At 36.4% G+C, this 15966-nt stretch overlaps 1 protein-coding gene across 1 annotated transcript in view; it reads left to right on the plus strand.

Moving 5' to 3' along the window:
- Positions 1-15966, plus strand: part of tweek (transmembrane protein KIAA1109 homolog tweek) — an 843591-nt gene that overhangs the window by 96041 nt on the left and 731584 nt on the right. Inside the window, 2 exon segments of the mRNA XM_068226772.1 lie at positions 6315-6465; positions 13689-13844. Coding sequence (XP_068082873.1) covers positions 6315-6465; positions 13689-13844 — 307 coding nt within the window.

Here is a 15966-nt window from a genome sequence, read left to right on the forward strand (position 1 = left end):
ATTTATTTCTCATTTTCAATTTAAAAATTATTTGTGTGCTATTTTCTTTTCCTGTGTGATTTACAATGATTGTTATGGAACCCGAAATAGACATTGAGAACGTAATAACTTTAATGTCGGAAATACCAAAGGTCTCGTTTTGTTTGGGAAAATGTTTAATTTGGACCCTTTATTGAGAGAGTATCCTCAATTATACCCATCTTCTTTAACGAAATGTGAAATTTGAATGCTTGAACTATTTTTGTATTTTCTTAAGTGTAGAAGGTGAACGAAGACGATGATGGTCCATATTTATTACCTAGACTGAACAGTGTTGAAAAGTATCCGCTTGAAAGCGCGCCGAGTTTTGCACAACTCGGCTTGCTGTGTATGTGAGAGTCAGTGAAAGCGGGTGAATCTGCACATGCAGATGAGCGCGTTTTACTTCCGCACAGTATGAAAGAGGCCTGAGTGACTTGTGTAACAACGTACGTAAATTAGGCCTGCTGTACTTGTGTACGTGTGTAACAACGTACGTAAATTAGGCCTACTGTACTTACGTATACAGCTGACATGTTGGTGCTTAATTTTACATTCGTAAGTGAATTATGTAACAGCGTACATAAATTAGGCCTATTGTACTTACGCATGGTGGTTTGCAGAACATTCAGTTATGGAGAAGAAGAAAGCTAGACAGTTTATAGATGATGACAAATTAGTTTGAGAAAATGGATGCTAATCCACTCATGAAACGTGTGCAAATCGCCCATCCTATGACAACTTAAACATAATTATAAGCGACGTGTATAGTTCGCATATCTAAGAACTGTTTTCTTTGATGTTTTACTGTGTTGGCATACCTGCCAACCCTTCCGATTTACCCAGAAACTTCCCATTCTTTAACTCGTGTTCCAATTTTCCGATTTATTTCTACTTCCTATTTTTGACCAGTATAACCTGCAGTGTAGGGGTAGCATGCCTGTCTCTTACCCGGAGGCCTCGGGTTCGATTCCCGGCCAGGTCAAAGATTTTTACCTGCATCTGAGGGCTGGTTCAAGGTAAATTCAGCCTATGTTATTACAGTTGAGGAGCTATCCGACGGTGAGATGGCGACTCCATCCAAGAATAACGGCCAATAGGATCCGTTGTGCTGACCAAATGATACCTCATAATCTGCAGGCTTTCGGGCTGTGCAGCGGTCGCTTGGTGGGCCATGGCCTTTTGGGGTGGTTGCGCCTTGGGGTTTGGTTTTATAACCTCCAGTACGGTCAATACTCCTCCCCTAGGATAAATTCTTATGTGCTTGTGTAAATTATGCAACCTCATTTTCAAGCATATTTATTTGATGCTTTATTTCGCGAGTGTTTCGTCTGTCGCTTTCTTGTATTGTTTCCTGCTCATCACAGCAGTATGTGTGCCTCATACAGCTGGGGATCAGGATGGCAGTCGTACTGCAACCTAGAGAGGCTAGCGGTTCAGGTAATTGGAACAAAAGAATGAGTTTGTTATTTTGTAGTTCGCACGTTGTTAACATTGTTTCTGTGCGTAGTTTTGTTGGTGTTGTAAGCCACGTGTTTTTTCTTGCGTTTCTGTGCTCCCCCTGTCAAAGTTGTATATTAATAATGTATGGGACATACTGAATTGTTTTGTATATGGTAGTTTCGTGTATTTCAGTGCATAATTTTAATGATTTGAATGTATTTCAGGGAGTTCTGTCGGTGACAGTTTCTGGTATTTTCTCTTTTCGTTATGGCCAAATATATATATAACAAGCGTTATCTCAAAGTGTTCAGAGAAACCTATGAATTTCCTTTCATTTTACCATCTAATAAAGAAAACTATTATGCATTTGGTTTTGTGTCTCGGTGTGACATAAATATTATTATTCGTGTGTTAAAAATAAGAATGATAAGGTACATTTTCTTGTAAGCAGTTTTGTTTTCTTAATTTTAGATTTTAAATTTAATCGTCAGTTTGCATTGTAACTGTAGATATGTATGCCTTTTATACTGAGCTTTTTTTTACCTAGACTGTGGTGCAGTTTATGTGATGAAATCCAAGAATTAAAAATCTTTTTATTTTTTATTTCTAAAAGTTGGCAGCTATGCGTTGGTGTTCTTAAAATGTATTATTTCTTTATTTGTTATTTATTTATTTATTTATTTACAGAGTTTACGCCCACATTGGAGCACTTAAATCAGACTACAACAAATTTGTCTTCGTTTTCTTCTCCCAAAAAGTCTTGAGTCTGGTTGACCTGGCTGCCCTCTCCGCATCCGTTATAACATGTTGTTTCATTAATTGTAATTATAAACACTTGTTTGTTTTCATTGTCATTTTTTTTACGTTCAAACCTAACCTTCAGTTTAACAGCAAAATTGCTTTTAATTTTTTTTTTCGGTCTCCACCAAAACATCCTAACCACTTTGGCTGTAGTTTGCTATAGGAGGGCAAGAAAAGGAAGGAGGACTTGATCACCCAATATAAATCTGCATCCTACCAATTTAAGTTCTTGTGTGACAGTTGAGTAGAATTTCATTTGGAATAATGTAGCCTGACTTAAACTTTATCTTCCAGTTAATATGTAAGCATAAAATAAAATCACTGGCAAAGAGTCATTGTAGTCACTGTTCGGGGCCAGCACAGTGCTTTTAACTTCAGAAATCATATTAATTCTTGTGTTTCACCATGTCTGGGCTATTGATTTTCTTGAGTTTTATTATAATAAATAACATCTTATTTTGGAGGACTGCAACTAATAATTTGAAAAATGTTCATTTTTTCACGATTTATTTTAAGGACTAGGAAAATTTCAGCCACAGCTCCAAAGCAGTTAGTAAAAGGCTTAGTATTGGAAGAAGGAAATGAAGTAGAGGACTTGATTTTGGAATTGAATCTGAATATCAAACTACTTATAGGAATGTTCAATAATCAAATACAGAAAAAGTAACAAAAAATTAAATGTAACTTACTGTAGTATACATAATATTATAGAAACCTGACTGGAGGTGGGGACAGTATGGAGGAAAGTAGAGTATGTATACCGTATAATCCCGAATACCACCTGCATTTTTCCCCCCCAAAATATTGGTTCTAAATTTCGGTGTGGGTTGTATTCAAGCAGTTCATTCTCGTAAATATTCACTACGTTTACATGGAGTATTGAAATAGATTTGAATACGGTTACCGTACTCAATATACCACATGTAAATGGTCATTCAGGTCTTATTATGTTTTAGTTGCGTTCTAGAAAACAAGTTTGATTTTTTCTCAATACGGTTACAGTTGCATGTAAATGCGAAATGTACAGTAATGAAATACGGTAAATCAAAGAATATGGGTAAATATGCGGTCAGTAGGAAAGCCACTGCTTCGGATGCTCGATCGTCATTTGTTTCACAAGTGTTGCTGGCATGCTGGGTGCGCAAATAGCTGATCTCGCGGGATATCATACTTTGCGAGAGTCGAGACTGTTGGTTAAGGAAGTCTACCTCGCTTACATTTGAGTTCCATATCAGTCCCGTGAAAGTGCTGTCTCGATAGTAAGCAATGGATTGAAAACGGCGTCTGCGGTCATTTACTGTGCGTGAGAAACTTAAAGTGAAGCTGAAATATACGGAAGTCGTGCTGTACGCAGAAAGTACAATATTGATGAATCATGATTGGCGGAAGAAGTAGGAAAACTTCTAAAAAGTAACGGCAATCGCAGAGCGTTCCGCGGGCGGAGTGCAGTGTTTCCGGAAATTGAAGGACTCCACAAATAGGTAATAGAAAAACGTGCATTACGATATGGTGTTTCTAGCTAAATGTGTCAATTGAAAGCACTAGAGATCTCAAAACACAGGGTTTTACTGCAAGCCGCGGATGGATCCGAAACTTTATCGGAGAAAGGGATTATGCATTCGGAGACGTACGTCTATTTCACCTCGTCTCCCTGGGGCGTATGAAGAAAAATTAACGGCCTTTCAGCATCGCATTATTCATTTCAGGAAGCAAAATTCTTATTTGCTGTCACAAATTGGGAATGCTGATCAGACACCTGTCTATTTTGAAATGTCGTTGGAAAATACAGTGGAAAGTGATAAAAATCATTGTTAATCCGTATTGAAGATACTGAATGTAGGATGCTAAATGGTTTATTTTGTCACCTATTCAATACATATAAATTTTTACATTTGGGAATTTATTATTAATTCCACTTGAGACATGTTTCGCCCTTCATCGAGGGCATCATCAGTCAAATCACCTCCTCAAGGCAAAAATCAGGTACCTGATTAGTATTTAACATGCACATATTAATATACATTACAATGGGAAAATTAATTACGAGAAACACTTGTACAATGGTGATAGTTGACAATATAAGTTTATAGACTAAGTAGTCGGCACCAATGCATAAATTACTGGGTAATATTAGCAGAGCTAGCAGTGGTTCTCCGAAGAATAATTGACACACTCGTAGGAAACCATAACGTGTTTACAAATTATTTACATTATAACAGTCAGGGGAGAAAGGGTATAGTGTTCGGCGTCAATGTTTGTAGCAAAAATTACTGTCAATGGTTGGTAACTATACAGTAAATTTACATTATCCAATTGAACAGTTCAGAATTTACAGTTTATATATATATTTACAAGAGAGCCGCTTGATGAGCAAGGATATAACAATGTCGAGCACCAAGTGCGTCCCGTTGTTGTAATCGTTGGAAGACGATTGCACCATTGACATATCAGAAATATGCAGAGTGGTTTAATCTTATTTTATAATCACAGGGGGCAGGGAAAATATTCCATAGCCAAATGAAGTTCTATAGGCATCAAACTGAAAGTTGTCTGGTTGAAGTCCCGGGTTCGGTACGGTGAACTTGGTCAGCGTGGACGGAGACTCATTGCGTGTCACTGAGTAAACGGTGCATTTGAACGGCAACAATGATGGCAGTTATTTGTAGGTAATTGTATTATTGGGAATATGTTGCGGGTTGAATCTTTCGCTTTTACTTTAGTTAACACCTTGTAGCTTGGAATGTTATGTGAAAACGTTGGTGTGAGATGCCAGTGAGACTTAAATTGATATTATTACATAAATGAAAGTATGAAGGACCTCGGGGCGAAGTTACTGTTTTTGTTGCCGGTCTGGTGAAATAGAATGGGGTTGCTTATGCTATGAACTGCAGTGGAGAGATTAGAATGTATAACTACAGAGTCAGAGTGTTGTAGCTGGGATGAGGCATCTTCTCATTCTGTCTGCGAAGAGGAGCCGTAATGGCACGCCATGTTCGTGCCGGTGTGCGCTGGATTCTAGCGTGTTGTTGGAAGTTATCTGATGTGTCACTGAGAGGCTATTTGTTGGTGAGTGTTGTTTGACTATGAAGGAGGCTCAGTCGGTATACGCACGTGTGGTTGGCGCCGCCATTGCCACTTGCATCAGAAGAGCTTTCAGCATCAAACTCGCTTTCAACATTACTTGGGCATTCTGAATAATTATTCGCATACAGTTTGTTAAAATTTTTGTCCTGTTCTAAACACGTGGTCAGTCTGGGAAGCACAATTTTACCCACCACATGGCACTTTGAACGACTTGCACACGAGGTTGGAAAACTAAAATGCTGAAGCATAAAACAAAAGAACGAGAAGTAAAATTACCATGGAATAAACATAACCTTCAACAACGAGATTCTAACAATGTGGACCACCAGCTAGTTTTAGAGGTTCCAAGAGATGTCACGAAATGTACAAGTCTCGTGAACGCGAGTTAACTCGGGACCCGTCCGCAATGTTTGGCCAGCCAAATACGAGTAGACTCAGGTCCCGTCTGCAATGTGTTAACATTTTGACAATGGTAATAAATGTTGGTAGGTTAGAGAGATATTGGATCAGTTTGTCTTTTTAAGTTGTACCTGTTGGTTACTGTGGAGCTGGGGAGCTTTTTAGTTGGGTTTTGAGATTTTAGGGGATTTTGGGCTGACTCCAGGGTGAATTTGGTATTTCAAAAATGTACTTTAATTTCAATTTACTGCTCAGTTTTATTTATTTGTATGTGGTTTCTAGGATTTTGTTGTGATCACTATGTTTCTGATGAAAAGATTCATCCCTGTTTTGTGAAAAATTGATTAATTGATTAATTTAATTATTTTTTTGTCAGTATGGTATTGTCTGTTACTACAATTCAATTCTCTGTGCACTGTAGGGACCACATATTGTCTCTGTGCATGGTAGCGACCTAGTTGCATTTCCAAGTAATGGATCTGTAAATCTCTTCCATCCTGGGCAGCAGGAGGTATGTTAATAAGGTTAGAAAGGTGATTTGAAACTAATTTATTTTGTACTCATTTCAGTACCGCAGTCTTGTGGAGAGTGAAACACTGGAATTCAATGTGAGGTGCCATTATCCAATTAAATGGAATGACCATCAAGAGTGGATATTGAATCTGACTGGATGCAAAGCAACTGTTAATCTCATCTTTGCTCATAAGTGGTTCTTTCAAGGTTGGTATGCTAGTGATGAGCAAAATATTAGTTTTACGCAGAGCTTTACTTGCTTATGTAATGTAGTTTGTTTCACTTGTATTCTTGTACCATCAAATTTATTCTTAAATACTGGTGTAGTTCCCTTTCATTGGTTTTTCTTTTTCTTTATTTTTACTTAAAGGAAGATATGAAGGCAGTCTCCGAAAAACCATCAAAAAGTAGTTAGTGGGACGTAAAAACTATAACATTATTATTTAAGAAGGCACATTGATCAGACTTATCAATTTAGCCATTTCTCTCAGTTTTCAATTTCTGCTATTTTCATTGCATATTTTGTGTGGAGTCTGTATTGTCATATGGAAATGTGATTTTAAATATTTATTCTCAGGGTTGTTAGTTACATCCATTCTACATAGCTACTTTCTTACTCCATTTTTGAATCCATATAAAACATATTCATTTTTTAAAATGTATTATTTCTTCTGAAAATAGTTTAACCAAACATTACTTCTGCTTAATTCAGTATATTTTTTTATTTATTGAATGGTGATTTTAAATTCTGGCTATTTGGCTGAATGGTCAACATGCTGCTCTTTGGTTCAGAGGACCCGGGGTTCAGTTCCTGGTCAGGCTGCAGATTTTAACTGCTCATAGTTGATTTCAATAAATTGGGGAAAAAGCCAGGAAGATGAAGACAGGTAATTTAAAACTCTTTATTAGACTTCAACCTTAACCTGGTGGAAGACTTGCTGTATAAAGCAGGTACCGGTATTACAGTATTAGTTGAAATAGTTACACCACTGTAATTTGATTCCTTTACCTATGTACTTATAAGAAGGGTCTACACCACAGTAGGTTATAATTTGAAAATTGATTAAGAGATGTTGATTAATGTCTTCACAATCATGTAAGAAAAAATGAGTAGGTAGTAGTAACCTCTGTAGATCATGGATGAAGCTTTTACTAGTCCACTTATACATTATGCTAAATAATACTACTTCATTGTAAGCAATGGAAGGGAATGAAGAAGTGACAGTTGAAGCAGTTTGTAGATACATAGGAATTTGAATAAAAACATATACAGTAAACCCTTGTTAAGATGTTTCTGCAGGGGACAAGGAAAGTGAAAATGTTAAACAAAAAAATGTACAGTTGAGTACACGTATAAAAACCGTCCAACAGGGATATGGAAACACTAGATATGTTTTTTTTCGACTCAAGTGCATATACAAGTATTTTGGTTCTTTGAGGAAATTCCATAAAAAGGATCAAAACCCAAAGCAAAGATATGCATATGTTTTAAAAACACTACACTATTTAACATAGCTGAGTCTTTAGTGATAAACTAGTTTTGGAGACTAGAGTCAAATGTGCCATTGTGGGGACATATACAATTTCAAATAACATGCATTCCGTTAAAAAATATTCACACCATTGAGATACTTTTTCGCAAGTTGTGTCTTAAGTGTTTATAAAACCTTGGTTATTAGATAGTCTTCCAAAACGTTCTTATGGAACACTGATATGTATAAGACAGCTATATAAAAATGTTAAAATTAAAATACTTTGGATTTGTTCCAAAATAATATTAAAGTGCATTTTTTTGTAATTGCAGAGTTAAAATATTAACATAACAGTTCTAACACACGGCTAGCAAGTTGTAATTTAACGTTCTTGTTGTTGAATAAAATTGAGCTTGAATCTGGAGGGGAACTTCTCTCAGAGATTGTTAAAGTTGAATTCTTGGGCTTGGTTGAACTGGTGACTTCATATGTTGAAATGAAGAAGTTAAAGATTCTACTTAAGTTAAGAGGATTCTAGAAGAAAAAAATAGTAAAGCATAAAAAAAATCCAAAAGATAATTAAAAATGGTTTGTGCGATTGGAAATAATGCGTATATCTGAGTATTTACTTTCTCGCCGGTCTTCCTTTGGCGTGGCCAGCTTGAGTGCAGTCTTGTGTTAGACTGTGAACAGCTCACTGTCTGCTGTAAGTAGCAAGCATTTGGGCAGAGGTATGAGAGGGTTGAGGGGAATGTGATTGAGGAGAGAGAGTAGGGGAACTGTGTGTACTTGTTACAGCAGTTTGTTTGCTTAAAACATTCTGTTCCGTGGTTTCCCATTTTCACACCAGACAAATGCTGGAGCGGTACCTTAATTAAGGCCACGGTCGCTTCCTTCCCACTCCTAGCCCCTCCCTGTCCCATCGTTGCCATAAGACCTATCTGTGTTGGTGCGACGTAAAGCAACTAGCAAAAAAAAAAAAAAAAAAAAATTCTGAGCATGCTCAGTGAAAATTCTGTGAAGCAGGATGCTGCCCTTCTGCCCTTACATACACATAGTTAAAGTGAGGATCTCTCCTTTTAATGGGTTAGGAACCACTGGTGGATTGTATAGTCCTAGCTGCCTGAGCACAAGGAGGGCCATGACTCAGAATATGTCTGAGATGCCCACTCCCATTCCATAGCAACTAGTATCCCGACCTTAAGGACTACTTACTAGGCTACTCAGCCGTTGTCCATGGTTCACAAACTAGGACATGACTACAGTAACCCACATTATTAACTGTTATTTATTATAACGTTAATTCTTACATGGAAATCAAGGACATGTTCAAACTCAGTATGCTAAGCTCTAATACCCAAAGGGGCCTGTGACCTCCTAGCCAGTTCTATTTTCTCAAACTTAAAGTGTTCAGAGCCTCATTCAACATTGTTTATCTTCTTGGATTTTGTCTTCAAATTATTCAAGGAACTTTTTCTTCTCATCATCATTGCATCCTTGCTGAGGGGCATAAACCTGAATTATTGTGAAAATGATTTTTCATCATTTACTCGGCTTTGATGATTCTTTCATAATTATGCAAAGGAGACATCTGTGATGGTCTCAATATCTTCGTGCAGCACTCTACTCTATTTCTTGCCTCTTAGCAGTTTAGCAGTCCTTTCAACCTCCTTGAGTTTTTCCCCTTCAATTTTGTCTTGCTCAGCCGTACCATATCAGGGCAGTGATGAAGTCCAATGCAATTTGGCTGAAAGCTCGGTTTCATTAAATAAATATAGTGGCTTTAATCCAGTATTCATTTATTTACGTTAATGAAGAGGACAGTGTTGGAACAAACACAAATTACAAGTCATCACTCTCATTTTTGGTCTGTATTGAAAACTTCGATCTCACTTAGTTTACAAAAGGAGTACATTTATTGTTCTACCTATTCAATACAATCAGTACCATGTTATGTGGTTAATTAGACATAGAAAATCTGAATATTACGGGGACATGTTTCGCACTTCTTATTGGGCATCAACTGCCATATTAATTTAATCGTAAAACAAACATTGTTAAAAGGACAATGACATTTAAAATTTGTAAAAATTGAACTGTGATTTGTTTAAAATTTTAAGACACCTTGGACTACACCCCTAATTAATAAACATGATAAAATTGACTCTCTCCAATACCAAATCAAAAGTGAAGTTTAGGGGTGAAACATCAGACACATTTGAAATTAAAACTGGACTACGGCAGGGAGATGGGCTCTCACCACTATTATTTAACTGTGCTCTAGAAATGGTAATGAGGGAATGGTTTAGAAAAATGTCCCCCCAAAATAAAGATTGGCCGAAAAATCAAAACAAATTGCCTGGGTTTTGCTGACGATTTAGCATTACTAGCAGTGGACATAAAAAAAGCAAAAACCCAGATATCAGAACTTCAAAACATTGCAAATAAAATTGGCCTCAAAATATCATTTGAAAAAACAGAAATTATGCCCCAAAAACCAACACAGCTAAAAGAAGTCACCATAAATGGTAATAAAATCAAAATAGTAACTCAGTTTAAATATCTTGGAGAAGTAATAACACATAACTTAATTGAAAAAATCTCAATCCAAGTAAGAACAAATAGATTAGCTAAAGCACAAAAATTAACATGGGATATCTACAAAAAGAAACGTTTATCAATAAATACAAAAATAAAACACTACAACACAGTTATAAAACCAGAAGCTACATATGCAGCAGAAACACTCTTTTATCTGAATAAACAATCAAAGACTGACAGACTTCAGAAAATTGAAAGGAGGATTGGAAGAACCTGCATCAACAAAAACTACCTGAAAGATGGACAGTGGCAGTTAATACCTAACAAAGTCGTGTACAAAGAGCTAGAACCCATTACGGATACTATGCGTAAGAGGAGACTGGGATTCTTTGGACATATCATGAGGATGCAGGATTCGAGACTTCTGAAACAACTAGTACAACACAATCTCGTCTCAAAAAATACCACAACAGGATGTAAATGGATCAGAGAAGTAAGAGAGGATCTGAAGGAAATAGGCCTTACAACAGAAGACACCACAAATAAGATAAAATTGAATACAAAACTCAAGAATACAAACCTCCGCTTTACCCTTACACAAAACAAACCAACAACACGTACATTTTCAACTGAGGAAAGGGCACGAAGATCAGAGCGCCTGAAGAAGTTCTGGGAGGACCGCAAAGCCCGAACAATCCCTTCAAAGAGACCTGAACGACGGACTGACTAAAGTGATCCTATGTGGTCATAAAAGAAGAAGAAAATAGTGGTTATAAAATATATTGGGACATACAACAACTGCTAAAATTATTGTAAACTAATTTAAAATATTGTCTAAAAGAGAATTTGTATCGATATAAAGTTCTAAAAACGGCATATGTCTGGTACCGAAGTGGATCCTCTTCGTTATAAAAGTCGGCATATATTCGCTGCAGCAGTTGCAAACATAAACTTGAGGGTGAATTTTGTTTATATTTTGCGTTCCAACATTAAAAGATTGGTTAATAGAAAAGGCGAATGTTATGATGTTTTCCTCAGTAAGTTGATTGGTCTAAAATATTATCTGATATAACCATTGCAAACAGACCTTAGTGTGTTGGTTGAAGCTGCTATGAGAAGAGTTTATTTTGAGTATTTGAAGGTTATGTTTGATTTTCAGGTGAAAATGTAGTCCTTCTAGAAGATGTAGAACATCGATGAGTAGAGTGTCGTTATACTGCAACAGAACAAAAAGACGTGTTTGACGTGTGTGTTTAAAACGTATGTTAATGTCCAAGAATTGTGTATTATGTAAAGTGGGTACTTACTCAAATGCCGTATGTATATCTATCTTACTGTATTAGCAGCGCTGGTCTGTCTGGAGTTCCTACTTTGCGTGTTGTAACGATGTGATAGAGGGAGGGGGGCATGCTGAGGGGAAGCGGAGGTGGGCGGAGCATTACATGTCGGTGTTAATGTGGGAGGGGGATTGTTTGGAGGGGCAAGTGCAGGCTTAGTATTTGGTGGGATAAGGGGAGTTGTTGATTTGATGAATTTAAATATTCGTGGGACTTTGTTTTTCTTTGGAATTAGTGTTTTTAATAGCTTAGGTGTTAACGTATATAAGGGACTCTTGACTTCTGTATCATCATTAAGGTTGCGATCTTTATTAAGTGTTATGTCCAGAAAAATATATATATTCTCTAATTCATTTAAAAGTTTATCCTTATTAGTATTCCTGATTATTGAGAGATCCTTTTCTATTGAAGTAAAACGGTGACCTGTGTCCTTCATGTGCGTGCTCAATGCCGAATATTTATTGTGCTTATCCGCATTGAAGTGTTCCATGTATCTTATAAAGAAGCTTCGTCCAGTGTGTCCAACATATGAAATTCCACACTGGGAACATTTTAACCTGTACACTTCTGAGCCTGAATATTTACTGTTATTATTATTATTATTATTATTATTATTATTATTATTATTATTATTATTATTATTATTATTGATTTTATTATAATTGAAAAATATATTTTGTGTTGTGTTGGTTGTTCTGAAGGCTATGTTCATATTATATTTGTTGAAAGTGTTAGGAATTTGGTGGACAACTGGGTTACTATATGTAAAAGTGGCGTATTTAGTTCTTTTAGGTTTGTCTGGTATAAGGTTTGTGGATAACTTGTTTTTAATCTTATGAAATAAGCGGTTTACCATTTCTTCTCATAGCAGCTTCAACCAACACAGTAACGTCTGTTTGCAACGGTTATATCATATAATATTTTAGACCAGTCAACTTACTGAGGATAACATCATAACATTCGCCTTTTCTCTTAACCAATCTTTTAATGTTGGAACGCAAAATATAAACAAAATTCACCCTCAAGTTTATGTTTGCAACTGCTGCAGCGAATATATGCTGACTTTTATAACGAAGAGGATCCACTTCGGTACCAGACATATGCCGTTTTTAGAACTTTATATAGATGCAAATTCTCTTTTAGACAATATTTTAAATTAGTTTACAATAATTTTAGCAGTTGTTGTATGTCCCAATATCATATTTTATAAAATTAATATCATAACAAATCACAGTTCAATTTTTACAAATTTTAAATCTCATTGTCCTTTTAACAATGTTTGTTTTAAGATTAAATTAATATGGCTGATGATGCCCAATAAGAAGGGCGAAACATGTCTCCATAATATTCAGATTTTCTATGTCTAATTAACCACATAACGTGGTACTGATTGTATTGAATAGGTTGAACAATAAATGTACTCCTTTTGTAAACTAAGTGAGACAAACTCAAATGCCGAGTCCCCAGGCCAGAAGAATTAATCAAACACTATTAAAATCCCCAACCCTGCCAGAATTGAACCTGGGACTGTCTGAACTTAAGGCCTTAATGCTTTCCTTTGAGCCAACGAGTTGGAGTTTCTCTTCCCTGTCCTATTGTATATCCTATTGTGTGTTCATTTCCATGTTACTTGTTTGTTCCATTTCTTATTCTAAGGATACTGTGATGTACTTCATGGGCTGTAGGCTGCCAATGTCAAATATAGGATTGGTCTTAATAATGTGACTGGACTGTGTACATTTTTAATGTCTCTTCAACTACTACTGATCTTAAGGGATGCCATTTGTGTTGGAGTTTTTCCTAGAGTAGGAGTTTTCCAATGTGCCAGTACTTTCAAATTTAAGCTCTCAGAATTGCCCACGAACTGTAAAAGGATTTAATCTCTCAACCTCTGGCATAAGAGGCAATGGAGCATAATCACACTGGATATACCTGGGGATTCTGAAATCGTTCATATGATGTACAGAGCATTGTGTCTGATAATGGAGCAGATTGAAACATTGTTTTTTATGTAATACTGATTTCTTGAGATTTGAAAATTTCCATCTTTGCTTTCAATTGAGCCCCCATTTTGTTACAGATTTGGTTAACGACTGGGCAAGTAAAGCTCGCCCTGACCTCCTTCATTTTGTGCCATATACGTGGAAGATCAGCTTATTGCTGAAGGAGTTTGAACTAATTACGTTATGCAATGAATACAATTGGATAGACTGCTCTTCTCAGAATCAAGAGAATAGTGAGTGTTGGTTTTTATTTATTCCTAGTAAGATAATGTGCTTGATTTTTCTTTCCCTTGTGTGTTACAAATTGTTTCTATTCCTGGGCAACATATTAGATTATATTAATTGTAAGCCAACCCCTTGGAAATAAAAAGCAGAAATTAAAAAAAAAAAACTATTAATGAAACATTCAGAGTATAAGAAATAAATTTTCTGCCCTTTAATTGTTTAGTGAGCATTGCCTTCATATGATTCAGATTCATCGTCACTATCTTCATACAGAACCATCAAGTGCATTCAAGATCAAACGTTTTTTAAATGCATGACCAATGATGTTTTATGTAATGCTTGTTTCAAAAGCTTCCGTTAGTAGAATTATTAGAAGAGTTTCTGCAATGTTAGCATCCATGAGAAGAAGGTAACTTATTTATTAATTCCATCAGTAGGTCAACAGATTATCCATGACTTCTATGAAACATGCTGTTTTGCAGATGTTTTAGGTGCAATAGGTAGTACACTCGCAGGAATCCAGTCACCCGGAGGCAATAGAGCTGAAATATGCTGTAATGAGAAGGGATACCTTTTCTGTTAATGTTCAAGTGATTCATGATGCTAACATTTAAATCAGGAATGTAGTTACTAGATGTCCAGGTTCCTTAAATGACAGTAAAATATTTAATAACTCCCATATCAGTGCACAGGTTGAAGTGGGGACAAGTTACCAAAGGATCCTGATAGGCGATACCTTTTAAGAAGGTATCTTTGAACCTCGCATTTTAATCCGGAAACAAGACCTCAAAACGGGTATAATATACATTGGGACACATGTGGGAAGGATGATAGAGGTCTGTTAAAGATGGTTTTCTATATTTAGTTGGGGGCTTCTAGTCAAATGTTGAGACAGACTGTGTATGTTGATTTCATGATGCACCATGTTTTACAGCTGTATTGCAGGAAAACAAAATTGCATAGGAATGCGCTTAAATGCAGCTTGTTTTTACCACTTCTTCTCGATTCACACTGTCTGTAACTTTTGCAAGAGTTAATAAAATGTTAGCTAACATTTCTCACGAACTGTTTGAAAAAGCGCAAGAACCTTAACACGTTTAATTTTTAACACTGTTAACTAACAACTTGTTAGTATAATTTTTGATGAAACTAGCCCATAGTCTACATGATTGCAAAAAATTACTTGTGGCAGCTTCTGGTGTTATTTGTCAGAACATTTTCTTATTGCATTGATGACTGGTGTCATCTACTTTACTGGTCTTGTTAATGATACCAATTCTAAGCCAGGCGTGGGGGGGCATGTTCTGAACCAAGAAAAAAGTACAGAAAAATGATAGGTAAATACAGTAACTACTGATTGATTTGTAATATTTGTGTATCTGGTGGTATGGGCATGAACAAGTTTGTCACTTTCAGCAACTAGTATCTGACTTTTAGGTTTGACAGTATTAAAGTGACTGATTCTTGAGCGATACTAGCAAAATCATTCGTTATGCATCAATTCCTCTGATAAATGATGTGAATGGTTTGTAGGGTTGATTCATTTACATATGACAGCTGGAAAAAAAGTAGTGGCAACATATGCTTATATATGAAACCATTTATTGTAGATCTGCTGTAACTGTACAGGATTTCAGTATAATTCCTTGCGACTTGTTGCACCCATTGCCAGACGTTTGGAAGCCACAAGATATATGTAGCAGTGCTGCCTCTCTGGAGGTCCACAATGCCCTACCACTTGAAGTATGATGTCTTGTGTATGGAAATACTTTCCTTGGAGAGGTTCCTTTAGTTTGGGGAACAGATTGAAGTCATAGGGACTCATTTTTGGTGAATAAGATGGATGCTCTAGAACTCCCACCTTCACGATGCCAACAATTCTCTTACATGAGCAGCATTGTTATAGCGGGCATTGTCATGCAGGACAGTGGGTGGATACATTTAGATATAGGGCTGTTTCCTGCATCGTGAAGGACAAAGATGGTACCTAATCTAGAAATCAACCACATGCAACCTCAGTCGTTATACATGCAACTGGGCACAACATATGAAGCAACAACAAAAACTTTATGGCTGGACTTATGTTAAAACACAAGTACCATAAAATGGGGTAACTTCAACCAATTTTTC

This window comes from Anabrus simplex, chromosome 1 (genome assembly GCF_040414725.1).
Source record: "Anabrus simplex isolate iqAnaSimp1 chromosome 1, ASM4041472v1, whole genome shotgun sequence".
Lineage (NCBI taxonomy): Eukaryota > Metazoa > Arthropoda > Insecta > Orthoptera > Tettigoniidae > Anabrus > Anabrus simplex.